Source organism: Hakea prostrata, chromosome 10 (genome assembly GCF_041222555.1).
Source record: "Hakea prostrata isolate BN-2017 chromosome 10, UWA_Hpros_2, whole genome shotgun sequence".
Classification (NCBI taxonomy): domain Eukaryota; kingdom Viridiplantae; phylum Streptophyta; class Magnoliopsida; order Proteales; family Proteaceae; genus Hakea; species Hakea prostrata.
In genome coordinates, this window is record NC_142609.1 from 22,480,618 (window position 1) to 22,508,471 (window position 27,854).

Consider the following 27,854-nt stretch of genomic DNA (forward strand, 5'->3'; position numbering starts at 1 on the left):
GTTCAAGATAGGAAACGACGCAAAGTAGGGACTTGGATGGACAAAGCCAGGGATTTATTTTGTAAATTTATAAACTTTAGATTCTTGAATGTAAAAACAAAAAAAAAATTTACATATGTACCCTTAACATTTTATTTAACACGGTCAGAAGTACACGTGGCGTCATCTCGATGGCTTGCTGCAGGCTCCAGCCGCGCTGCAGCAAATAAATATCCCCTGCCTTTCCTATTCTATCCTTAGTAAGTTGAGAAAAACCCCAAATTCTTTAACGAACCTGCTTCTTGTAGTTCTGCAGATTCGTTTGCTTGAGAATCCTGAGCTAGAGACACTAATGCAATCGTCGTGAAAGTCTAGGGTTTGTTTCATAACTAAAATGATCTACTTCTAAACTTCAGCAACACGGTTATTATCAGCTCTCTGTTCTGTGTTACTGTGTCAGTTTTCCCATTGTTCTACTTCTTCGTTGGTCAAGAACGGCATCAGTTACTGACATTTTTAGTCACTTGATGAGGCAGGGCAGTATTGTGTTTTTCAGTTGAGATTCAAATGCCGAAGAAGCTGCTTCCAATGGTTGTGAGATGAAGATGAGAAGGCAATGTAGGATTTGGTGGCCAAAGCATCTCTTATCTTCTAACCGAGATCCGGCCATCTTGTTCGGGTGGTTCGTCAATTCTTCCCACTCTTCTCTTGACATTGTTGTAGCCGGTGCAGCTTCCCCTGATGAGATATCAGTCTCTTTTCCTCTGTCAGGTCCTCAGGTACAAAAACTCACAAATTTCTCCGCTTGTCTTGTTCTGTATATTGTTTTGATGTGTGGATTTAGTTCAATTCTTCGATTCGCCAATGCATTTTCGTCATGGCTAACCTGGGTCAGCTAAGGGTATACCTTTGGCACGTTAACTCAACTGTGGGTACTTATACTCTTCCTTTTGGAAAAGAATCCGAAGGAATTGGATATGAATGCCGACACCTGATGGCTAAAAATATATGTCAAGCCATTATATTTACTGAAATGTACTTAGTTCTAAGTGTGTAATGCCACTATTATTTTGTTGGTTTAGTTTTTATGTAGATACCGTAGATGTCATGGTTGAAAACTCAAAAGAAGGAATTGGGGTTAATTAAATTCTGATGGTCAAATCATGGCAGCTTTCAAGTGCTAGTTGTAGAAGTTAGAACTATGTCTTTGCTAGAAGAATTTTTAGTTATGTCTTTATTGATCAAAATATTGTTGGGGATAATATTCTAGGTCTGGTGATTGTTTTTGATGAAATCGTTTCTCCTCTACAAGGAGTTGCTTCATTCTTATTGTAAAGTAGATGTCTACATGGCTTGATTCAACTCTGTGACACATTCATAATTTTCCTATTTTATTTTCATCTTTGTTTACTGCGTGAGCTATTTTTGGGTTCTGTTTTACTTTTCAGAAATACTTCTTTACCCAAAAATTTTCTGATCGGTTGCTTGCCTAAATATGTGAACTCTTTGAACTGAAAAAGCTCAGTCACTCAATAATCTGTATATATTAAGATACTAATCAGGAAAAAAAAAATGATGTTTGTAATGCAGCTAGACAGCTTACGTAGAACCCATGAAACTTGACCCGTCTTATTTTAGGGGGAAAAAAAAACAAAGAAAGGAAACCTGGGATTGCTATAACCCAATACATACGGCCAAGCTAAAGTAGGGCATTTTGATAAATATGACCCTAAGAATCTTATCGGACATACTTTGCATCAGCCAGCTGTATTTAGTTCTGTGGGTTTCTAGTAGCTCAGTCTGGCTTTGGAGCGGGGATTATTTGTTGAGTACCTCTTGCTCTAACTCTTCTGTAGATGGTGGAACTACATGTAACAGTGACGTAAAAGCCGTAGGCATCAAGGCTTAGGTCAATTCTTCCATTGAAAAGTTCAACTTAATGGTTCGGTACAATTCACAGTCAGCCACTAAGCTGCTGTTATAACTTCTGTCAAATATTGTTAGCAGATGTCTTTGTTGAGTATTTCTTTCTTATAACCAATAAAAAAAATCCATGATGTTTTCAGCTTGGTCAGTCTATATTTTTTTTCTCCAAACTAGATATTAGAGCTTTGCAAGCCCACCCGTAAGGAGTTGAAGGCATCATTTTGGTCCTGATGGTGGCTTTCCAATTCCTTAATTCAGAAATTGACATATGAATCTAGAATAAAAAGCATACTTCCTTGTTTTATCATCAACAACTTAATTGATTAGATAAAAAACAACTCAGCCTTTTCCCAACCAAATGGGGTGACCTACATGGAACTATACTATGACAAAAGATTAATAAAATAAGAAAGAAAAGAACATAACAGCAGTAACGACACAAGTGAGCATATTCTAACTAAATGGGATCAGCTACCATATCTTTGCTCACCAAACAGCTCTATCTGAGGTCATACTGGAACAAGCCGTGAGCTATGCATGACTTTCTTCACTTCTCCAAAGGTCATTCTGATGTGTACCATGATCTAGGGTTTGACTGATTGAGTTAATGCGATCTAGTCTCATTCTAGGATCTTCTTCAATAGAATCAGCAGTCTTTCTGGGCGGTAATTGCCTTCGATATAGGTCTTATGCAACAAAGGACAGGTGGTAGGGTCAGCTTGGGGCTAGACTAGGTTTTTTCCATCATAGGGGACTTTATGTTTGAGAGATTGAACCTGCTGTAGTTATACTTTTAGATCTGAAATTGCAATTAGGGTTAGGGTTTAAAGGAATCTAGGGTTAATGGGAGGGTTTCTAAGTTTTGGCTAGTCTAGGGTTTAGGCTGTAATTGGTATTTTATATTTTCAGATTTGGTTCTATAGGTTTAGGGTTTAAGATGAGGTGTCCTACTTGGAGTGGGACTCTTGAGGAAGTCTAACTAGGGTTAGGATTTGGAAGGGGAAGTAGAGTAGGTGTAGGAAATGGTAATCCTAAGTGGTTTTGGAATGTTGGTGAAGTTTTAGGTTGAACTAAGTTTAATTCTAGAGGTTGAAGATGAATTGCAGAATTTTAATAAAGAAGATGAAGTGCAGGGAATTTAGAAATACTAGGGTGTATGTCCTTTAATAGAAAAATTAGAGTAGGGATGGGGTAAGGAGTTAGGTGCGATCCTACTAGAGGGGAAAGAGGGAGGTGGGTGGGGTGAAGCTGCTGCCGTTAGGAATGGTGGAGAGTTGCATGTATGGTGGGAGATCTTGTGAGATCTCGGTGACATATCTCGCTTTTTCAAAGAAGTGAGACGAGATGGAGATCGGGAGTAGAGAGTTGGGATATCTCGCTCGAGATCTCGCCTTGGATCTTGCCATATCTTGCTGGAACTCTCAATTTTTGCGTATTTTTTGTGGATTTCAATTGGATTTTCTTTTGCAACTACTTTTAGCACATCTACAACATCTAAGGAAAATCAATCATTCTCTGCTTGTCTTATGAACCTATGATTTGATGACTTATGTAGAACTTCTAATGGTCGTATAATTTTATTATTCTATTCTTGGAAATTGAGATTGTGATACTCATATGGATGGAATTCTGATGACATTTAGGTTATTTAATGCATTTGCTACACTTGCTTGTCATTTATATGCCTTAAAGGTTCTATATTACATCTTGTATAACCTTGCATTCTCTGATCCTACAACATTTCGGTTTCACACTATAGTAGACTTAGAAATCATACTTAGGGTTGTTTTTTGACAAATCCAAGGCCACCAATGTGTTCAAAAGGCCTTAAATAGGCTAAATACCAAGTTTCAGCTCAATTGGGATCCTAAAACCCACCGAGATGGGTCATCGAGTTGATGCAAAAAATCGCATATCTTGACTGAGGTCTCGCAAAGATGGTCAAGATCTCGGTTTTTCAATGTGGTGAGATCTCGCTCAAGAGCGAGATCTTCTACCATGGTTGTATGGGCTTAGGGAGGATTGAAAAAGGTGGGGGGGGGGGTGCAACTAACTTATTTGAGAAAGGAAAGTTGATCTGCTGAGGTGCTTGAGTTGGATTGCTGCCAAAGCTTGAAGAAGGAGAAACTTGAAGCAATTTTGCAGAATTAGATCACACTCAGCCATGGGATTCCTCCTAGGAATCCATGACTCGCTCTTCCTTCAATCTCAGATTTTTATTTAATAACTCAAGTCTGTCTGTTACATTCTATCTTGGCTTGGGGAAAACTAGGATAATTTTGAAAAATTGTTATGGGTGTATAGGTTCCAAAGCGTGTACTCCCTCCCTCTAAATAAGATTTAGGGTGGTCAGATTCATAGTTGCCAAAGTGGCAAGGCGGCCAAAGCTAGCAGGTCTCCGACTAGGCAATTAGGTGACAAAGCGGTGCCTAGGTGGCAATAAGGCGACCAAAGTAGTTCGGTCTAAATTTTTTAATATAACTACTTTTAAACTACTTTTCAATATACCTACTTTCTATAATAAGCTAAACAAATTTTCAATAGTCACATTCATCTAAAAAAAAAAGCCTTCAAGAATCATAATCATGAAAAATTATTCAGAAAAAGAGCACAAACATAAGTTCATCTCATCAAACCATGGTTGTCAAAGCGTCCGTCAAGGCATTTACTGATTCTTGATGTTGAGTATGGCTTATGTGTCACATTCTATTGCCAACGGGCACGGGGTCCCTCTCACGGAGCAAAAAATAGGTTCTATGTCACTTTAGGCCTTCGAGTTCCTTTACAGATTGGGCGTCAATTAAGCGGTTCAAAACAAAGCGGTTGAAAAACCGCTTTGCCGCTTAGGCGGACGCTTTGACAACTATGGTCAGATTTGCCTAAATTCTTTGGGTATGTTCTTTTGGGCGAATTTTTATTTTTTGGGTGAAACTTTTGAGGTCTGTTTAATTAGGGATTACATATTCATCTGTTGAATTTGAAGCAATTGGCTAGGAAGTTGTTTTCCTGACAACTAGTTAGGGTTCTAGTCTTTTAGGGAGATGGCAGAGTAACCAAGAAACATTGTTGCACTTGTCAGATTGGCCTGAAACTTAAGACTGAACATGGGGGATGATGCTTCAAGTTATGGATAAGTCTGATGGATATATGATGCAAATCTGCCTTTGAAATTTAGGTTTTTGTGGGGAAAATTAATTTAAAAAAGCGGCGAGATCTAGGTTTGAGAGATCGGATTTGGGTACCAGTCACTGGGTTACTATGGTAGCTGTGATTTGATCCCAGGATGAGGGTGATGTGATGCTTGATTGGGCTAAGGCAGAAAATTCAGAGAAAGGCACCTAACTTGTGTCTTCTAGAAGGTTCTGTTGTGGAGTTGCAGATTTTGCTCAGGAAGGTGGAGCTTTGATTCTTGGAGATTTACGAACAAAATTAATGGAACAGAAGGGGTATTGGGTGCTGGGTCTTTTTATCTGATTGCAATCTTTCATAGGCAACAGTCTTGTATGGCAGATCACAATTGGAGACAGATTCCTCTGCTAACAGAAGGAATCAGGATCTTAAACACCTAGAACCCAAGTTCCTCCAGGGCGTCAACCAAGTGGGAATACCAGCCCTTTGGACCACAATCACTGAGTGCTACAACAACTTGGCTTGAAGCATCAGCAGCAATTCTCTCATAAAGAAGGAATGCAGCAACCAGGTTGCTAGAGGAAAAATTTCGATATATCTAATCTATCTTTACTCTTCCCACAATGGGAGATTAAATAGGGCCTGTGGCCTGACATTTCAAAGTCCTACTTGTCCTGGGAAAACTAATTATAGTAATAACATGACACTACCTTTTCAGCTAACGCATGGAGGGTGAAAAATCCCTAATACAATCTAATTAAGTCATCTGACATCTTAAGTGGATCAGTGGTCGCATGACCCCTAAAACAGAAATTACTAGCTAAATAATCTATTTCGGTACTCGGGCTTGGAACTCCTTTTTAGGTTCATAGAATAGGTCTATTACCAAATAAACCTAGAGAACAAAAGCCGAACACCTATATCTATCAACACTAGGTTGATTCCAACTTCCAAGTCACAGTAGCCTACTTTGGTGCTTGATCTTTATTATACCTGTGCTTTTTTGGTTTATCTTCAATCTGAATCAAGTTACTCCTCCAAACTCTAGCATCAGGAGCCTCGTTTGAACATGACTGTACCACCTCAGATGGCTCTCTCAAAGTTTTATATAGGCAACTCTTATATGTTCATTCATTATTAATCCTTCGTATTTCACAAAGCTCTCTCAAATATGGACAGCTCTCATATTTTCATTAATTATTATCCTTCCTACCAAATGTCCATCTCAGCATCCCCATCTCTACGATACTTAGCCTATCTATATTGCACCTTTAAACTGCCTAACGTTCTCCACCGTACATCCTAACTGGTTGAATGACAGTCCTTCAAAAATTTCATTTTAAGCTTAAAGAAGTCAAACACATCTCTCCTCTTCATCCATTTTATTTTCACCCCCTGGACTACATTATCCTCTATATCCACTTTATGTAAGATTGAGCCCAATATCTAAAAGTTTCACTTTCTGATATCTCTTTTTAACAATGTTCTGCATCTAATTAACTTTCCTAGTGTGGCTGAAGTTGCACACTATGTACTCTGTCTTTGTGCCACAAATCTCAGGGCCTTTTGATTCCAAATTAGATCTCCGTAACTCCACCCTGGTGCAAGTTCCTGTCTCCATTTCATCCACCCTTACAATATCGTTGGCATCAAAGAACTTGATCTTGCATATCCGACTCTAATTGGGATAAGGCTGAGTTGTTGTTGTTGTAATTTATTGCATAGGAAAAGCTAGACCATTGCCATGGGGATGCAAATGTGTACAATGACATGGTACAGAATAGAGGCACTATTACATTATTTAAAAATGCCCCCGGTATTTAGCTGTGTGCTCAGTTATTTCCTTTGCTTAGTCTTTTGCAAGAGTGTTGTAGGACCTTGGTTTCCCATGAAAGAGATTCTTTGAAGTGGTTGCAAGTTGCCTTCCTCGTCAGGTCAGTTCGATGCAATTATCGTGCTTGCTGGTTTTGTTATTTATTGTAGTGCGTGATGATTTTAATATATTCTGATCAAAATTAAAAGCCACAGAAAACGAATTCTCCAGGAGTTAAAAAAAAAATGTAGGTTTAGTTTCTTAACTACCTCTTCCTATGGAAAACCTGCCTACGGTAGCTCTTTCTGAGAGTTTTTCCAGAATTTTTTGGAAGTGCCTATGTTTTTCTTACTATACAATATATGCTGCTAAAACTTTGAGGGATTATTGCATCTACCTAGAAGGCATGATTTGGGAACTCGCTCTCAATAGGGATCTTGGTCCCTCGAAAAATTGAAATCTTGTAAGATCTTGCAAGATCTCAGCTGAGATCTGGTGAAAAATCCCCACTTATCTCGACCTAACTTGAAGGCCATCCCGTGGGTGTTGGGGCTCAGTTTGGGATGGAATTTGGTACTTAGCCTATTTTAGGCCTTTTAAATTCAAATATAGTGGTTTGCCCTTAGATTTGTGAGAAAACAAGTTTATATATGATTTCCATCGCAACCCTAAGAAATTTTGGATTTTCTTTTAACTGTTTATTTCAACCTTAAGTTTCGATGGGTTTTAGGGGTCCTTCTGCCTGGGTTTTTCGTGCCTAGTCTAATTTGATGCCAATAAACACATTGGGAGTGTTAATTTCACCAAAAACCTAACCCAAAGTGGTGTTCTTTATTGACACATGGCCGGCTGTATGTAGGCAAAATTGGAAGTCTAGAACATGAATTTAGCCAATTTAAATATGCATATGATGCAAGAGAATGCTAATATCTTCATTAAAATGCAGGAAAAAAGACAACAACTAAAATTCAATATAGAAGTAGTCAAGTACAAGTGTAGAAGTCAGTAGTCAGTACTTAGTGGTACATGGTTAAAACAAAACAGGTGTACAAGTATAACATTACAGTATATGAATGAACTACAAATTACAACTACACATCAGACCTCTCTAACCTATTAATAGCTGCTAGATCCCCACAATGCACTCGTTTTCCGACAAGAACCATGCGAGAACAAGTGATAGTTGTCAAAGATTGACTCAAACAGGGCAAGAATCATTCAAGAAAGGAAGAGATTCTATGGAAATGAAGGTCAAAATTTTGCCAAATGAGTGAAGTTTCAATTGAAGTGTGGCTTTTATAGGCAAGATTATTGTAGGCGAAATCTCATGAGAGCTGAAATCTCATACTTTTTGATTTCTGTAGCAATTTTGTTTCTCTCAACATTGAGAAGGCAAAATCTCGGCGAAATTTTGCCAAGATTTTGCGAAATTTAGAACCATAACCTTAACTTTGAAACCAACACGCTGAAGTACACATGCAGACTTGTAAAACACGAAATACACAACTATTACATGATATATATTAAAGTATAAAGGTTACGAAGCCAAATAGTACATCAAACATGTCTATTTGTCCACAATTTCACATTACAACATCGATGTACTTGTAAGTTACACCATAAGAGTGCAAGAATAAAATCAGTGACTAATAACTCTTCCAATTCCTACTCCACTAGCCCCAGCTGTAAGATATCAGATTTTGTTGTCTTGTGTCACCCATACAGTTATTTTTTGGACAAAGGATAGAAGCTTCTAACAAAAAGAAAATAGGACAGAGGGGAAGCTTCAGTGAAGACGATCAACTACAACTCATAAGACCCCTTCGATAGGTCTTTGTTGTAGATGGAGTAAACAGCTTGTTGATGCAGCCTAGGTAGGTATCTGACCAACTTTCCAATGAAAAATCTGGTCAAAACATCAAAACCATCAAAAGGAGGAGGGGGGGGGTGTTAAGGGAGGTCAAGATTGAGATATCTCAACCGAGATGTGGTATCTATAAAGATTGGGTTGAACTGAGATCTCGCGAGATCTTGGTTCAAGATATCAGCCTAGATGTTGTACTTTTATGATATCGTCCCGAATCCCATGAGATCTCTTATTGAGGTATAAAAAAAAAAAAAAAAAAAAAAAAGATCTTGGCCAACATCACGGTGAGATCTCGAACTATGCTGGATGGGAACTCAATCCCAATTTGAGAAGTATCTCGTGGTTTGATCACGACATCCTATTTCCTCTTTTCTCTTATGGAGATTGTTTTTCTGGGATTTTCTAGTTCTGCCTCTGGTTGATGACTTGTTGTATCAGATTATTTTCTTGTTATGCAAAATATTGAGAAGATTCTGTTAGTTGTTGCTAGAGCAGAGTATTGCCGCCTCCTTTCCAAGTTACTGGTAACGAAGGTTGAAGATAACCTTCTATTTTTCTATTCTCCTTCATAATTTTCTACTTTGCTTTTCACTTTTTCTACGTTACTCACTTACTTTATCTTGTTTTAGTTTGTCTTTACTTAATTTCCATAAATACCCCTTTCCTTGTCCTGTATTCCCCATGTCCCATCACATCATCACATTCTTTCACTTTATTTGGTTATCCTTTTTACAATCGCTTCCTAAATGTGTTTTTCCATTGTTAGTGCTTCACCTAGTGCCCTTCTTTTCAACATTAATTCTTTTTTCTTTTTTTATTTACTATATATCCCATGACTTGATCACTGATGCTAATTATTTTTCTTTTTTGTTTACTTTCCTTTGTTTTGGATTATTTCTTATTTGGTGGTAGATTTCCACATTATTTTTCTATCTTTAATTTCCTTATTATAAGGAGGAAGTGTTAACTTTAGGTGGTTATAAGAATGTCAAAAAAGGAGTTAAAAAGAAACTCACATTTTGACTTTCCCTTATACTTTGCCATTATTTTGTATGGGTGGATCCTCTATAGTCAGAATTTATAGAATTGCCATTGGGCTTATATGCTAACCATTTTACTTGGTGTACTTCTATCACATCGGCTTGAGAATCCAATTTTTTGAGGATTGGCACTTGCACGACCATTATTTTTATGTGAAAGATGCACTGATAATTATTGAAATTGGGTCGCTGTCACATCCACCCAGCCGGTACCCTACCTGGCATACCCGAGTGTGTGATCCACAGCCCCGAAGATCAAGTATCGAGAAAACCAACCTCCCACATACACAATAACATAATCATGAACAAGATGTAATCAATGTAATATTATATAAACAAAGAGATCAAGTTAAGAAGAAGAGAAAGACAATATAATCAGAGTGCGGAAAGAATGATACCAATATATAATAATCAAAATGTAGAGTGTGCGGAAAATCACTCCACAACTACAGCGGAAATGTAGCTCGAAACTAAAAGAAAGAGATTACAACGGATTCCCAAAAGAAAGGAAAGAAAAGAAGTAATCCAACTAAGCTAATGTCTCTTCTAACTTATAAAGTGTATCTTCATAAACATAAACTAAAGAAACTAAACATGGCCACTTCCATTCCAAAGTAGGGCTAATCTTGATATGCAGCATGATCACTTGAGGGATCTTCAACCTAATCTTCCTAACCGCTAGCACCTTGGGAGTAGTATGCCTCATCGGCTTGCACTTCGTAGTACTGGCCGTCATATTCTTCAGTACTTGCAGAACAATCTAACAAAGATATTTGCACAAAAATGAGTGAGTTTGAAAGAACTCAGCAAGGCAAGTTATTCTACAACAACATAAATAACATGATTACAAAACATAGCAGATGCAATATGATATGAAACTGACAATGCATGTATGAATCTAACTCTATCAGGGGCGGAACCAGGATTCAATATTGGGGGGGGGCGAAGAATAGAAGTTCAGATTGGAGAAGCACCAGTGCTTTTTCGCAATACATATTGTGTGGGCTCTTATAAGACCCATTGGGGGTCTCACCTATGAATTATATTACTATATTAAGGAATAGGTCCACATATATTTTGTGGGGCCCACACATATTTGATAAAAATAGGTAAATTATTGATAATGATATTTTTCAACAGAATATAGGTAAATTAAAGCATTAGCAAAAAAAAAAAAAAAAAAAAAAAACACATGACTTCAACCCTAAAAAGTAAGATGCAAACCAAAATTTTTTTTAAGGTAAGAGATGCAAACTAATGGTAGTTAGTTACTTTACTAACTATAGACATTTTATTCACAATATAAAATCAAATAACAAAATTGCAGAAGAAATAAAGAAACAAAGAATATAAAATCAAAAGAATATTTAAAAAAATGAGAGAGAGAAACAATAAATAAATTGAGAAAGAGAAAGAGTACCCAATTGTGAAGAAGATTTTTTTCCCAAATTTTCCTTAACCCACGCTTATAGAAGGGAAGAATAAATATGAAAAAAGAAACAAGAAGAGAAAAAATAGGAAGAAAAGAGGAGAGAGGAGAGATGAGATATGGGAGAATAAATAGGGATTGAGGAGTTTCTAATTAGAATGACATTTTAAATATCTAATAAGAGTTTTTTTCAAAAATTTCCTTTAACCCATGTTTATAGAAAGAGGAGAGAATAAATAGGAAGAAAACATGTGAGAGAGAAAAGAGGGGAGAATAAATAGGGATTGAGGAGTTAGTTTTTAGATAGAGATGTGTTCTCAATATGGGGGGGGGGGGAATAGTGAAATTTCATATGTAAGAAGAGAAAAAACTGGAAAAATAAAAGAAATTAATATAAAAAATGAGAAAATTAAGGCAATTATGAAAAAATTCTAAAAATCCGGGGGGGGGGGCCTTAGTGGGTCCGCCCCTGAACTCTATGTATGCTGGTCTCTATAAACAAATATGATTTAAGTCATAGCACCATACTCCTTTGGGTAGGTCATTCACTCTCCCTCAACCATTTAAGATATCTTGGGCTCGCGCAGTGGCGGTTGGGTCCTGCATCCCTCGGGACATTCCATGGTTGGAGTTTAGGTCACCGCTCTCTTACATCACCATTGATCTAAGTATTGGCGCATGTCAAGGTAAAGCCTAGCCCTGTCATCTATTTGGTTATATCAACTTAGATCCATATACGTCCATTCCTCGCCCCGGGCGATCCTTTCCGGTATCCTTCTCACTAGAGTTAGTGTATACTATGGCTCTGACCAACTCGGACTACGGACTCATCAACCCTACTGGTCATCCACAAATAATAGACGTGAAGCTCTCATGTCCTCTCACAGGTTGGCTACCGGTCTTGAACGCCCATGAGCCCAAGTCTACTATTTGCAAACCTACCAACAAATGGCCCTCACAATGTGATTAATGTCCTCTCACAGGTTGGTTACCGGTCTTGAGCGCCCACAAATCCCCATTGCTACCACGGGTTACTCGTTCTCAATACCCTTCCGAATCGGGTCTGATATAATAGGGACATCCTAGCCAAACTCCGCTAGACAAGCCCTAGGTATAACAACCAATAATCCGGGAAAGCGTCAAAGGGCACCATCGGAAATATCCCATACTATTCCCACTGATGTCCAAGGACAAAAATGTCAAAAGGACATTCCCCAATCCCAAATCATACCTAATCAATCACATATCCAACTGATATCTCCTCATATAGAAAGATACATATAAACATGATCAATGGAATATGTAAATGACAGGAATAAGTATTCATAATAACCAAGGAATACATGAACAAGGCACTACTGTACTTGAAGTACTTACAACAGTAATATCATACTAAGAAAATACAAGAATGATAGTAAATCTAATCAATTCCCAAAAATAGAAACTAAGATTCATGCAATCTATGTAAATATGGAAACAATTGTCCTTACCTTAAATAGATTCGAAGATATTTCGAAGATAAAAGAGATCAAGTCCAAAGTTAGCAAATAAACCCTAGACAAGCATAGATACAACATCATGTGAAAGCCCTAGAAGATTGGAGGTCAAACGGATCAAATCAGAAAAAGGACACAATGCTGTCCATGCTTGGCAGCCTGGCTGGTTGACTGATCCTGTCGACCAGGTAAATAGTACGCGAAGCCAAAACTGAATTTTTGATCCGAAACTTAACTTCCGGGATTCGAAACATTCTGAAATTCTAAAGGAATCTTAGGAACAGTAATCTAAGACTATCTAGCAAAGATTAATCATCAAACAAGGATCAAAACCATGACTTTCTATTTTGAAAACATGACTGTCTAATTTTGATCAAAGCATGGTTTTCAATGAAAACAACCATGGATGCGAAGGGGGAGGGAGGGATCAAAACAAAGGGGAAATGGGGAAGGGGGGGGGGAAGAAAAAAAAAAAAAAAAAAATAAAATGGGGAAGGGAAAGGGCCGGGATCAAGAGTCTATATTCGACAAGGAAAGCACTCCCAAGGAAACGATTGACAGTTTGAAGAGTGAAGAGAGTCCTGTCGTTTTCAGCAGAGTCCTAGTGCATTCAGGCGACTAGCAAATTTGAAGCATGAAGAGTCCTTCTGCGTTAAGGTTATTAGAATTAGATTTAGAGAGTCAAGAGTCATAATACATCTAGGTTAGAGTTACATTACAGTTAGGTTTCTTTTGAAGAGTCCTACTCGAAGTAGGCTGATTTTGTTAATTAATTCGATAGGAATGTAATTGCTATAAATAGGGGGGAGGATGAGTAGAAAGGATATAGAGAGAAGTTTATGTGAGAGCCATTGCTCTTGGGTAGCCGTAGGAATCACCTACTGCTGGTAGATTATATTGTTTCTTATTCAACTTTTATTCAAAGTCTCGTTTTTCTTCTTGAGTTATTCCACCTTGTTAAGTAACCTCATTCGGGTACCTAACAAATTGGCATCGAGCCATCGATTCTAGGGGAATGGTCAAGAGTCGAATGGAGCAGAGGGTAGAGGAATTGGAAAGTATCGTGAAAGAGATTCAAGGTCAAGTGGGACTCCTAGCACAAAACATAGAGAAAGGAGAAAAGGCCAATGACGAGTTTAGAGATGAATTAAGGTTCATGTTATCGCAAGGAAAATCAGCAGAGATGCATACCTTAATGCCGGAGGTGACTAGAACCGATGGAGTTCCAGTTACAAAGCAAGCGTACGATCGAACCGGGAGAAACCGAGAGACTTCCTTCCTAGACATCTTGAGATGCCAATTTTTACGGGGAAGATCCGATGGGATGGATCGCACGAGCTGAAAGGTACTTTGATCCGTACAAACTCAGCGATGAAGAGAAACTCGTAACCGCAACCCTTTGTTTTGAAGGTGCAAGCACTAGGATGGATACGCTTCCGAGAACCGCAGCAGCCATTGTCATCATGGAGAAACTTGAAAGAATCAATGATCTATCGATTTAACTCAAAGACACTGAAGACTCCCCAAGAAGCATTGATTAATCACAAGCAAAGTGGAACGTTTTGCAGCATATAGAGAAGGGTTTGAGAAATTAGCAGCAGCAGCCGGAGCGGTAGATGGAGAATGGTTGAAGGGGGTGTTTTTCGCTGGTTTAAATGAAGAAGTAAGGGCTGAAGTTCGATTATTTGGGCTCACCAATTTGGGCCAAATAATGGACCGGCCCAAGCCGTGGAGGACAAAAATGGAGTGGGGAAAAATAAGAAACCTCTTTTGGCCCAGCCCACTCAATCAGCCCAAAATCTAACCTCACGTGTTATTAACTTCAGCCCACCCAACACCAATATTAAAGGAACCAATACGGTTCAGGGAACCGGAATGAACCAAAGCTTTAACGGTTCGGTTCGGCCAAACCAAATAAGTGAACCCGCGTCTTCCTCTTCACAATCTCGACCTGCAACTACAGCTGCGACGGGGAGCTCAGGACGCTCACGTTGGTTATCCCAGGAAGAAATCAAAGATAAAATGGACAAAGGGATATGTTTCCGGGTGTGACGGCCCATACTCCAAAGGCCATCGATGCCCTCTCGAAGCAACTAAGGTTGCTGTTACTCCACGACGATGATAGTCCAGAAGTTGCAGCAGCGGAAGGAGTGATCAATGATGACGATATGGAGCCGGTGCTTGAGACGGAACTCTCGCATACCTCTTTGGTGGGGATCGATTCACCACACACACTGAAACTAACGGGACAAATAAATGGCTATGAAGTCATCATTCTGATCGATTGTGGAGCAACGCACAATTTTGTCGCTCAAGAGTTGGTGGAGCCGTTGGGATTGGAAATCCAGAAAACAAAATTTCAGGTTGCTTTGGGCGATGGGACGATTAGCAAAGGTACGGGGATTTGTCGATGATTCCGATTCAGCTAGGCGGCGAGGTCTTTGTGCAAAATTTTTACCCTTTCAATTTGGGTAGCATTGATATAATCTTGGGCGTAGAATGGCTGCGAGACACTAGGGGAAGTACGCAGAATTGGCGCTTGAGAACCATGAGCTTTGAGTGGCGGGGACGACCCGTGAAACTAAATGGGGATCCAACCTTGCTGCGATTAGAAACAACATTGAAGAGTGTGCTACGGTCGGTTCAAGCGGTGGTGATGGATATCGGCTACAACCTCAAGCATCCCGTCGGAGACGATATAGAGGTACAAGAGAGTACAAAGCAGTTGTCACATTTATTAACCGACTTTGCTCAATTATTTGCTGAACCAACCGAATCGCCGCCAAGAAGGAAGCAAGACCACCAGATACGGTTAGCCGAGAGGAGTAACCCACCTAATATTCGACCCTATCGTTACCCACATTCTCAAAAGAACGAGGTCGAAAGATTGGTACAGAAATGTTAACAAAGCAGGATTGGTACGACCTAGTGTGAGTCCTTACTCCGATCCAATACCGTTGGTTCGAAAGAAGGATGGCGGATGGCGTTTCGCGTGGACTATCGTGCCTCGAATAAACTCACAGTTCTCCCGACAAGTTTCCCATTCCCGCAATTGACGAACCGTTGGATGAGCTAGGCGGAGCCACAAGTGTTTACCAAGCTTGATTTGAAAGCAGGATACCACCAAATTAGAATGACGGAAGGTGATGAAGAAAAGACGGCTTTTCGTACACATAATGGGCATTACGAGTTCCTGGTGATGCCGTTTGGGCTCTCGAATGCTCCAGCCACATTTCAATCACTAATGCATGAGGTATTTCGAGAACACTTGCGAAAATTTATTTTGGTGTTCTTTGACGATATTTTGGTGTATAGCAAGACCATGGAGGAACATGTGGCCCATTTGCGAACCACCTTTATACTTCTCACACAGCACCACCTTGTAGTCAACCGAAAAAAATGCATGTTTGGGGTTGCTACACTGGAGTATTTAGGACATATCATATCTAAAGACGGAGTCACGGCGGACCCACGGAAGATTAAGTGCATGGTGGAGTGGCCCCAACCTGCCAATCTTAAAGCCTTGCGAGGGTTTTTAGGATTAACCGGGTATTACCGCAGATTCGTCCGAAATTATGGTAAAATTGCCGCTCCACTCACAAACTTATTGAAGAAAGATGCATTTCAGTGGGGTAACGAGGCAACGACGGCGTTTAATGCCCTCAAGACAGCCATGACAACCGTTCCAAAGATTGGTGACGCCTGATTTCACGAAAGAGTTTTTGGTAGAGACTGATGCTTCAGGGTTTTGGGCTGGGTGCGGTTTTGATGCAAGAGGGCCATCCCATTGCCTACTGGAGCCAAGTGTTGTCCCCTCGCGCACAAACCAAGTCTGTCTATGAGAAAGAACTAATGGCAATAGTACTTGCCATTCAAAAATGGCGTCATTACTTGATGGGGAGACATTTCAAAGTACGAACGAATCAGAAAAGTCTGAAATATTTGTCGGAACAGCGCATTGTGGCTACTGATCAACAAAAGTGGGTCTTGAAACTTTTGGGATTTGATTTTGAGATATTGTATCGTCCGGGTAGCGAAAACAAAGCCGCCGATGCTCTCTCGCGAAGGTCGCAGGATGATAAGCAGCTTTATTCGATGACAACAGCAACTTGGCAGGAAAGTGAGGGACTAGATACAGCGGTACACGCCTCGGACCGTTACCAGAAGATCGTTCAAGCCTTGTTGAAGGGATCCCAGGACTACCCCAGCTACCAGCTTCAAAAGGGCACCTTACTTTATAAGAATCGGTTAGTCATCCCCGATGGGTCACCATTAATTCCCAAATTACTTTCGAGTATCATTCTACCCCATTCGGTGGGCATTCGTGGTTTTTGAGGACTTACGAGCGATTAGCACTGTGGTATACTTGGGTAGGAATGAAGGCTGCTGTCCTCGAATTTGTGGCTAGTTGTGATGCTTGTCAGCGCAGTAAATATCAAGCCATGAAACCCGCTGGACTCCTTCAACCACTACCAATTCCAGATCGCATTTGGGAAGACATTAGCATGGATTTTATTGGTGGGTTACCCAGGACTAAGAGTGGAGATACCGTGCTTGTTGTAGTTGACCGGCTATCCAAGTACGCGCATTTCATCGCTCTTTCACACCCTTATTCCGCCAAGGATGTGGCTATCTCGTTCAGCAAGGAGGTTATCCGCTTGCATGGGTTCCCTCGAACCATCGTCTCCGATCGAGATCGTGTCTTCCTTAGTAATTTTTGGATGGAGCTTTTTAAATTAGCGGGTACCAACCTCAAGTTCAGCAGTGCCTACCATCCTCAAACGGATGGTCAAACAGAGGTGGTAAATCGCAGCCTTGAAATTTACCTACGATGTTTTTGCGCTCGCCAACCGAAGGACTCGGATTAATTGGTTACCGTGGGCCGAATATTGGTTCAATACGACGTTTCATTCAGCCACAAAAATGACTCCCTTTCAGGGTTGTGTATGGACGAGACCCCCCTCTCTTCTCGTGTTGGGAGGATGGTCGATCTAAAGTGGATGAGGTTGATGTGTTCCTCCGAAAGCGCAATCAGGTGTTGGAGGATCTCAAAACAAATCTGCGGGTGGCCCAAGATAGGATGTGCAATTCCGCGGATTCAAAGCGTAGGGAAGTGCATTATCAAGTGGGGGATGAAGTTTTTCTTAAGCTACAACCTTATCGCTTCCAGAAACTCGCCAAACGGCCCAATGAGAAACTCAGCCATCGCTACTATGGGCCGTACCAGATCATTGAGCCAGTGGGACCAGTCGCCTATCGTCTACGTTTACCCGATGATTCACGGATCCACCCGGTGTTTCACGTTTCACGGTTGGAAGCGCACTCGGGGCAGCACATTAAGCCGCAGCCGCTTCCAACTTGTTTGCAGGGAAATGGCGAGTTGCAGCTCACACCCGAAGCCTTGCTCAACATTCGTTTCTCTACTCAAGGGTTGCTGGAGGTTTTGATTCAATGGAAAGGACTGCCGCCTTGTGAAAATACTTGGGAATCTTATGCTGAAATACAGTCCCACTTTCCAGATTTTCACCTTGAGGACAAGGTGAAACTTTTGGAGGGGAGTATTGATAAGCCCCTGATATCAAGAGTCTATATTCGACAAGGAAAGCACTCCCAAGGAAACGATTGACAGTTTGAAGAGTGAAGAGAGTCCTGTCGTTTTCAGCAGAGTCCTAGTGCATTCAGGCGACTAGCAAATTTGAAGCATGAAGAGTCCTTCTGCGTTAAGGTTATTAGAATTAGATTTAGAGAGTCAAGAGTCATAATACATCTAGGTTAGAGTTACATTACAGTTAGGTTTCTTTTGAAGAGTCCTACTCGAAGTAGGCTGATTTTGTTAATTAATTCGATAGGAATGTAATTGCTATAAATAGGGGGGAGGATGAGTAGAAAGGATATAGAGAGAAGTTTATGTGAGAGCCATTGCTCTTGGGTAGCCGTAGGAATCACCTACTGCTGGTAGATTATATTGTTTCTTATTCAACTTTTATTCAAAGTCTCGTTTTTCTTCTTGAGTTATTCCACCTTGTTAAGTAACCTCATTCAGGTACCTAACACTAGAGAAATCAGATTAGAAGAATGATCATGTCTTCAAGAAAAAAACAAAAAAACGTGGCGAAGAAACAAGTTTTAAAAATAATAGCATCAAAAAAATGAAGGGAGATTTATTTTAAAATATTAGAGGGGGGGGGGGGGGGGGGGGGGGGTGGCTTTTTCTTCTTTTTTATTATTAAAAGTAGGATGAAAAAAAAAAAAATAAAAAAAAAAAAAAAAAAAAGAGGTTTTTTTTGTTTTTATGTAGAAGAAAAAGAGAAATTTTAGTTTTTTTTTTTTTTTTTTCTACCCCCCAGGGGGGGGGTGGGGGGTGGGGTGTTTTTTTTTTTTTTTTTTTTTTTATAAAAAAAGGAGAGTAGATTAATTTTTTTTTTTTTTAATAAAAAAAAGACCTCAAAACAAGATATTCTCGGATTTCATAATCAGCTGGCAGCCTAGCGGCTAGGATAGCAAGCCTAGACAGGGAATTGGAGGCCTAGATCAACTCAAATTCAAGTGGGCTTCTTCCTACTTCTCAATTGACTTGTCTAGGACAGAGAAATACCTTCAAATCATGTCCAAGAGTGCATTAGGTCCATCAACTAATCTCTCCTTCAAGGTGCAATATCTTATCAAACACTGCCAAAGCTTCCAAGTATAGAGCACCATCATCAATCTCCATGGGTTCGGGGTCAAACACCATGTCTTCTACTGATAGGGCCCATAGTTGTCTTCTTCCTTCACTTCGGGTCTTCGGACCTACAAACAATAGGGTTTCCGGGTCAAGGTTAGGGTTGGATTTCACAGTCGCAATGCTTTTTTGGTTATTATTTTGTTTAGTCCACATGTGGTGCTACACATTAGAGGGAGATTGAAGACTTAATTTCTATCGACTCAAGAATTTTATTTGGTGGTATTCTACAATAACCTATATTGCCTTTTACCTACCTACTTGATTTGTAGTAACCTATATTGCATATTTGGTTCACAGTACCTATATTTGACTTGTAGAGACCTTTGTTTGAGGCTTTATTTATGCTGTTGGTTGAACAAAATTACTACCTACTACCTATTGCATGCCTTCTTGTGAAGAGTTTTTGTGTGGATATTGGAACGTCACTTTTTATACACTTGTGCAGACATTGGAGATGCACTGTTTATCTATTTTTGTGGACATTAGAGCTGCATTTTTTTTATCTGCTTGTATGGATATAGGAGCTGCACTTTTATCTACTTGTATGGATATTGGAGCTGCACTTTTTATCTACTTGTGTGGGCATTGGAGCTACACTTTTTATCTACTTGTTGGACATTGGAGCTGCATTTTTTATCTACTTATATGGACATTGAGCTACATTTTTTATCCACTTGTGTGGACATTGGAGTTGCACATTTTATCTACTTGTGTGGACATTGAAGTTGCGCATTTTCTTCTTTGTGGAGATTGCTCCTTATTACTAACATTAATTGGATAGTGCCTTTGATGTTATTGATGCTGCTATACATATAGATATGTTTCATCTTCGCAACTGCCTATTGTTCTAATTGTTGGATGGTTCGTTTTATATGAAGATTATTTATTTAAGTTACTGTTGATTATCTCTTGGCAAGTTCTTTCCATGTCTATTGGCGTTTGCTATTACTACTTATGCTCAAGAATAGTCAAGTTTTTTTGATATATGTTCTTGTTATTCCAAGCTGGAGCCGTTGATTTGTATGCTCCAGCTTGAGGGGTAGTGTTAAAGTTCTAGTGGTGACACTAGGGGCAATTATGTCTCAGTGTCATGTTATCTGCTATTAGGTTGAAAACTTTTATTCCTTTACTTGTATTATGCACTGCTGCCGTTAATTAGTCAGGGGCAGAATGGACTTGTATGCTGAATTAAATCAATATAAGAATATGGCCTGTGATTAGGAAAAATAACCTAATGATTCGTTGGCTCTCTCTTCTGGCTTGCGATACTTCTCTTCTCTCTTGTTCTTCAGCTGGTTACAGGGTTCTGAATTCTAACAGTTTCAGATCTGTTTTCATCTTCTTATTAACCTATTCTTATTGCCTTTTGAATACTTGTTTGTTTCCTTCTTTTATTTTCTTCAACTTCTCAATACAAGTACTAGTGTGTTTTGGTCTATATGCTCCTGCTAATGTTATTGATTTTAAAAATAACATGCAATTGTTAACTCCCCCCCCTCTCTTATTTTCTTTTCTGGAATAGGGGATTCTACATCAGATGAATGCGAAAATGCCTCTATTTCTACAGGACAAATCAACATTTACTATTTTGGGGAACTTGGCTGCCGACGACTTCCTAAATATGCCACTGCAAAGTGTTCACATAGATGCAGAGGGTAACACAAAGCCCACAAATTATGGAGACATATATGCGATGAAGAATCAAAATTTTCGTGAAGAGAAATTTGAACAATGGCATTGTGAATGCCACAAAGTTGATGGATTCTTAGAGAACTGTAGGCAGAACTCTGTTGGTCACGGTAATTGGATTCAGTTATCTTTTGACTCTCGTGCTTCGTTTTGTAAAAATATCCATTGGACCCCCAAGTTGCATCACATACACTGGAGTGGGGAAAATGTATCTACTGCCGATCTTCACGTATGTAAGTCAGAGTTGCCCTTTTGCTTCTCCATTTATATTTGCTCATTTATTCTTTTTAAACTGTTCTTTTGTTTTAACTAATCCAGGTAATAATTTATGACACACCCACATTTGGCTCTCATCATTTCTCTCTGACTTCTGGGGGTTCGCTGGAGGAAGTGAAATTGCCCTTCAAGAGACCTGAATGGGTCAGCAAACTAAATCAAAAGCAGCCACTCCCTGACTTGGTAAAACTATTATATAGACATAACTCTGTTCACAAAGTCCATTCCATCTATTGGTTTCTGAAGTTTTTGGATCTTTTTCAACTATCTGCCTATTTATTTAGTTTAAGAAAAATCTGATGTACAGGACACAGTTATATCGGCAATTAATAGTGCATATGCTGCAAAATTATTATTTGAGAGATGCATGGGACACAACATTTCACCCCACTGGTACTTGTTTACATTCTTTATTCTGTTTTCTTTATCTTTATTTTTCTTCTAATCTTCATGTGTTGATACTTCTTCCTTTGTTTGTTCAGGCTGGTTTCTTTTGTGTGTCACATTGCAGCCTTGCTTGTAGCTTCTTTCTGCACTGTATTTTATGTAGTTCTTCAGTTCTGTCATCACCTTCTGAGTTATGGGTCAGATTCATTGGTATACAGGATCTTAAAAAGGGTATTCAGCCATACATGGAAGAATGTCCATATCCGCAGCTGTCAGCTTCTGTATTGGTCAGCCTTTGGTCAAGGAGGTGGTTTTAGGTAATCTCACAACTTGTCTTAAATTATGGTGATCCATTCAAAGAGGGACCATGACTTGCATGCAACAGGGTCATCCATTATGATCTCATAGTTAATGGCGTTTACTGGGCTAATTTTGACCGAGTTGATCCTCCCCTGGCCCTGATAAACTTGGGAGCCTTGCACTTCGGTGTAGATCAGAAGTCCTTATTTACCCATAGGAGCAAGCCAGAAACCACTCCAGCAAGCCTGCAGGATGCGACTAGTATCAGGGGCTGCCTGGTCTGCTGATGTGGTTGGTTTTTGTTGGTTAATGAAGTATCACAATAGGCAGCCTTACTCCGAAAAGAAGCATGCATGAAGAAGAAGAAAGTCCTAAACATTGTTCATGTGAACAGTGTCACAGCCAATAGTTGCCTTGTTTGGGGATGTTTTCTAGAAGATTTTGTGAACCCATCAACTGTGTATAAGGTTCTATAATTCTATTATAATGCTTCTTGGTTTAGTTTCTATTTTTAGCTTTTGAAAATATATATAATTTCAGTCTAATGAAATCTTTGGTAGTTTTTAATTTCAGTTGTCGCTATTTTAGAAGTTTCTGCTTTGATTCTTGTAGGAAATAGAACCAGAACTAGGAAGAGAGAAAAGAGAAAACCGAGAGAAATCCATGATATTGCTTTGGAGCTTCACTCGAACTTATGAAGAATCCAATGTCACTAGATTTATTTATACGTTCATTATTACTAGTATTAAAAATAGGAAACAAAAATAAAATTAAATAGGACTTTAGAAGTTCAAAAACAAAAAGTCAGGGACTTAATCAATTGAGAGGTGCTAATTCTCAACTGGCTAATTTCTTGCTCAAATTGCCCTTCCAAAAGTTGCTGAGCTTTTGTTTGGCACTTTCTATTCTCTTGGGTTTCTAATTTGTAAAGCTTTAGCCAAGCCATAATTAGGCCCCTTCTTTGCAATTGAAAAGAAGACTTGAGAAATTGAATTTGTGGCCTGGTAGCCTCATTTATGGTGTAAAATCCAACGTCCAACAGATGAGATTGCTGCCCGTGAGAGACCCAGGGTAGGGGGATCCTGCCCCACCCAAAAGAAGAAAAACGAAAAGAAAAGTTCTAGTTATTTAGTTTGGCCTTCATTATTTCATTGGTTTTGATTACAGTTAATCTCCTGCTGGTTCCTAGCACTGGGTATGGCTTTGTCCAATGTTTGACTATTTTTATCATCTTAGGCAGCAGATGATTGAAATACTTTATGGACAGCTAGAGGATAATCGTTTGACTGGGTAGAATTTTGGCCAAGGAAGTGCATGGATTATATGGTGTATCACGAGTCATGGCTGATCCTTGTTTTCTGGCAGAGCTAGCATAGTCAAAGTACTGTCTTTAATTTGGTGCAGGGACCACTTTATGGCTTACCTCATGCTTCAGATTTTTTCTTATTTGTAGGTCTCAAGCAAGTGTTGAATGTGCAGAGAGAGCTTCTACACTTAAGCACTCAATGTGGTCGAGTGTAGTTGTTGATATTATTTTGGGAAATTTAGTTGGCTTTATGTTGCTAGTACATGCTGAAGCAACGTGCACATGGATTTTAAACCTTGCATGTGACATCACGAACAATTTGTTGCGTTCAGGTTGTGTGTGGTTGATGGGTGTCCCTGCAGGTTTCAAATTGAATATAGAGCTGGCAGCCATTCTTGGCATGACCTCCCTTAATACAATTCAGATTTGGTCTACCATATGGTTCTTCTTGAGTTTCCTCTTGAGCTATTTCATAAGAGGACTTGCTATATCTGGAATCATTTTGGGGGCCACAATACCTGCTGCGCTGGTTATAGACACAATTTTGCTTGTAACCTTCCACATTTTAACTCTTCATTGGTTGATTGCTCTTCTATATTCCAAACAGATTCAGGCTTTGGCAGCTCTGTGGCGCCTTTTCAGGTAAAACTCACTCCTCATTTTTCTGCCAGTTGTTGAAATCAGAAAGTGCCAAATGATATTTATATGGATTCCTGTTCAATCACTGATAAGAATACTCACTCTCATAGTCTCATTCAAACTAGCATGTTATGTCCCGAAATAAGTATTAAATGAATGCTTATGTCACTTGCTGTTCAATGCAAAGCATGTTGGGCAATCATTTGGGGACAATTTATTCATAAGCATCATGGTTTTGGTTTTGGCCACTAATTACATCTTAATTTCTGCCTGACTAACAGTGTGTAACCCCAAAAGTATCAGCATACTCTTCTAGTTGAAGAGTGGATAGTACCTTTTCTTTCCCTTTCCTTTTTTGTATTTTATTCTCGTTCAGAATATGAGAGTAAGAAAGGAGAGCATTTCTATACTCCTGTGAACTTATTCTCTATTTAATCAAGGTCCTCTATTTGAACTAAACTTTACATTTCCTGCTCCTTGATAGTTTAAAGTAACAAAATTACCCTTATATTTTCGTATTTCAACCAATTTCTCTCTTTTCCACTAAATTGGTATTCACTTCTCACACATGTAAAACGCTCAAGTTATACCATGATAAGAGGATTCACTATCTGCTTTGCAGCAGTGAGGTTTATATTTTTTGGTGTCGTCTTTCCTAGTTAGATTAGGTTTCTAGTTTAATTTATCTATAAGGTTCCTACTTTTATTCTTATACCAGTCCTACTTAATCAGTGGTTGGGGGGGGGGGGGGAGGAGTATATTCCTTTTCTCTTTTTCTTTCTGTGTTTGCTGGTAGTCAATCAATGATATTATGATACTGTAATATGATACCGGAGCTTGAGTACCGTCAATCAAAATATTTTAAATTTGCACTTCTGATTGTTTCTTTCCAGTTTCCATCAGTGACTGGTGGCAGCACCTATGCTACGTAAATGCTGCATTGTGCCCTAATTTGTGATGACGTAAACAGTCTACTATGGTCTTCTACTGTAGATTATTAAGTGCTAATGGTTCTCCTACTCCATTTTGTTCTTCTGCAAGCATGCTGATCTGCAATTATTACTTCCGGAATTTTTTTTCTTCTTCCTGAGGGGGGTCTTCAGCTACCTGTTATTGAATCTGCTGATTTGTGTCAGAATTTGAGGATCAATCATTCTTGACATATGGCAGGCTTGATCCAAGTCTCTGAAGGATTTCTGATGGTTCGATCTCCTGCAGTCAAACATCACTTTTGGAAAATTTCCAGATCTAGTTTTTCTGGAGTTGGTTTTTAATCTGCTTGTTTGATTATCCTAATATTTTGGGTCTGCATTCTCCACCCTAGCAGAGACTGATTTGATTTTCAGGGGGATTCACATCCTGCTACCTATAATCCCAAACCTTGATCAAGATCCAGTTCTTGGATTTAGAAAAATCTTGTTTGCCAACTTCTATTTACCGATTCTCTGGGTCTAGCTGTTGCTATTCACTTGGAAACTTGCTCCTATATTAAATATTCATAACTGCCTATCTGTTGATTGGTATGTACCCCTATCCCATCTTCCTTCGTCTCCCCACAATTTTTTTTCTTCCTGGTCTATTAGTTCTTCCAAGGATCATCGTGAAGCTCTTTCTCACGGGGGTGGACTGCTACTATCTTGTATCGACATTGAAATAGATTGTGGACTCGTGAATTTTACCCTCCAATGGAAGGATCTTGCTTGTTGTCGTCGTGTATACACAGTCAAAGACCATCCTTATGTCTCAGTTGCGCATCTCAAAACTCGGTTGATTGCAGATATTCCTTCTGATTTAACGCGGTTAGGAACCAGTATAATTTTGTTTGAGTTAGGATAAGATACTTCATAACCCTGCCAAGATCTGAAACCGACCTTGATCATAATAACCCTATGGCATCTCTATGAGTGGGGTTGTACTTCTCTATCATTTCAGATGAGAGAAATGCTTGGTTATCGATAGATATTGATATGTAAGTTGGTCCTGCAGTTGTTGTGTTGTTTGGAAGCACTGACATGTATACTTGACCAATGGCAGAGGTCGAAAATGGAATCCGTTACGGCACAGATTAGATAGTTATGACTACACTGTGGAGCAACACATTGTTGGATCGCTCCTATTCACACCTCTCTTACTTCTACTGCCAACAACTTCTGTGTTCTACATTTTCTTCTCCATGATGAATACAGTAATCTGTTTTACCTGCATCTTTATTGAGATTGCTATATCAATCCTCCATGCCACGCCTTATGCCAAAGTTTTCATTTGGATGGTAAGACCAAGAAGATTTCCCTCTGGAGTATGGTTCAAAATTATATCTGGCAAAGAGCTTCGTTGTTGCAAAAATGGACATCTTGATGAATGTGTTTCATTATCTGGGAAGTCACAACAAAAGCAAATAGACCAAGACGAAAATGGATCTGCAGTTGTGATTTCACTGCTCCAAAGCAATATCTTAAATTTAGGTAAGAGGCTTGCACAATTGGATTCTTTTTACGTCAATTATGTATGTGAACTTTTTTTTTTGTCAGTTCTATCAGAAAATGTTTAATTTTTGATACTCGAGAACATACAGGTATCATCTGTCACTCAGTGCAAATCAGTTTTTTGGTCTCCTCTTTTCCTGCCTGAAATTCTTTAAATGGAATTATTGTTGAATTCTAAGGATCATTTCATGTCCCTTTGAATTGTTCAACAAATGTGACCCTTTCACCTGCTTCAGTTTAAAGTTGGCTTCGCATATTCTACTCACTATTTTTGTACTTGCATACTGGAGTTTGGTGGCTGCCACACTAGACTACAAAATGTTATGTTTGGTTTTCGGTTCTGTTGGTCTCTGACTTCTTTATCTTATTTGTCAGATTTCAATTCTGTTTCTGTATTTTGTTTGGTCTGGATTTTAATAGACTTTGCTGACCCGGAGAACTTATTTCAGGAAAAATCATCTTACCTCACTATAGGAATGTTTTCCATGGGATATCCATCTCCTCTGCTGCTTCAGCAGCCTTTGGACTTCTCATTGGAAACAGGTTTCTCCTCTTTCAGTGTTGCATTTTTGAACTTCTCATTTTCTTGCTCATGTTTGATGGAACTTTAATTGTTGGTGCTGTAACTCACAGAATTCCATCGACTTTGGGAGCTGGTCTTCCTTCAACAATGCCCTGGATGTTTCTTGACTATAGGGAGTATTGGCTATTATGTCATGACTTTGTAATTTCATGCATGACAGATGATAACACTGTTGAGATCACCTGATATATCAGAACATATTGCACTAGGTAGTTTTGTAGTCCTTTTCTGCTCCTGTGTTGTGATCCTCTTTTATTGTCATTCATTTGTATGCTTTTAGTAAATGCTGGTAGTTAACCCAAGAGTTAGGGGTGAATGAAGTAACAGTGCTCTTCTGTCTTGAATTTGAAATGCACTGAAATTCTGTGAAGAAAAGAATCATTGCTTAAATCTCTCTTTCTCTCTGTGGAAATTAACATATTAAAGAGTATTTGAAGGTTGGTCGCGGAGAGTTAGTGAACTAATCGATCAGCTTGATCAGTATATGTCAAAACTGGATTTGCAAGACGAATCTAAAGTTGTCAACAGATCAGAAAATAAAATATCATTTTTAGTGAGTTTTGGTTTGGAGATGCATTAGAAAAGACATCCTCTCTCTCTTTGGCAACAATGTTCCGTTTTTTTGGGCCAACACAACATAATGTTCATTTCATAAATTAAAGATGAGAACACTTGCCCATACTAAATATTGTTCTATTTAAGTTATCCTGTAAAGTAGTTTCCTATATTTACATACTTTTCGAAATAAACATGGAGCATTGGATTTAACAATAATGTTCATTTTGTAT

The 27,854-nt window shown here is 39.1% G+C and overlaps 1 protein-coding gene across 2 annotated transcripts; it reads left to right on the top strand.

The window, feature by feature from the left end:
- Positions 1 to 282: 282 nt before the first annotated feature.
- Positions 283 to 27,854, top strand: LOC149002299 (N-acetylglucosaminyl-phosphatidylinositol biosynthetic protein gpi1-like). 2 transcript variants are annotated; one of them, XM_089136103.1, is made up of 9 exons: positions 283 to 758; positions 20,926 to 21,321; positions 21,411 to 21,551; positions 21,676 to 21,761; positions 21,851 to 22,072; positions 23,509 to 24,003; positions 26,035 to 26,462; positions 26,933 to 27,026; positions 27,117 to 27,854. In XM_089136103.1, the coding sequence occupies exons 1-9, from the start codon at positions 579 to 581 to the stop codon at positions 27,250 to 27,252; spliced, it is 2,178 nt and encodes a 725-aa protein (XP_088992229.1). In that variant the 5' UTR covers positions 283 to 578; the 3' UTR covers positions 27,253 to 27,854. The 2 variants fall into 2 exon arrangements, with proteins under 2 accessions (XP_088992229.1, XP_088992230.1); XM_089136104.1 differs by lacking the exon at positions 283 to 758 and having other exon boundaries at positions 21,208 to 21,325.

Excerpts from the sequence above, each read along its gene's own strand:
- LOC149002299 (XM_089136103.1), top strand. The coding sequence starts at position 579 with ATGAAGATGAGAAGGCAATGTAGGATTTGGTGGCCAAAGCATCTCTTA. Across the intron at positions 22,073-23,508 it reads GGTCAAGGAGGTGGTTTTAG|GTCTCAAGCAAGTGTTGAAT; the intron begins GTAATCTCACAA and ends TCTTATTTGTAG. Across the intron at positions 24,004-26,034 it reads GCTCTGTGGCGCCTTTTCAG|AGGTCGAAAATGGAATCCGT; the intron begins GTAAAACTCACT and ends GACCAATGGCAG.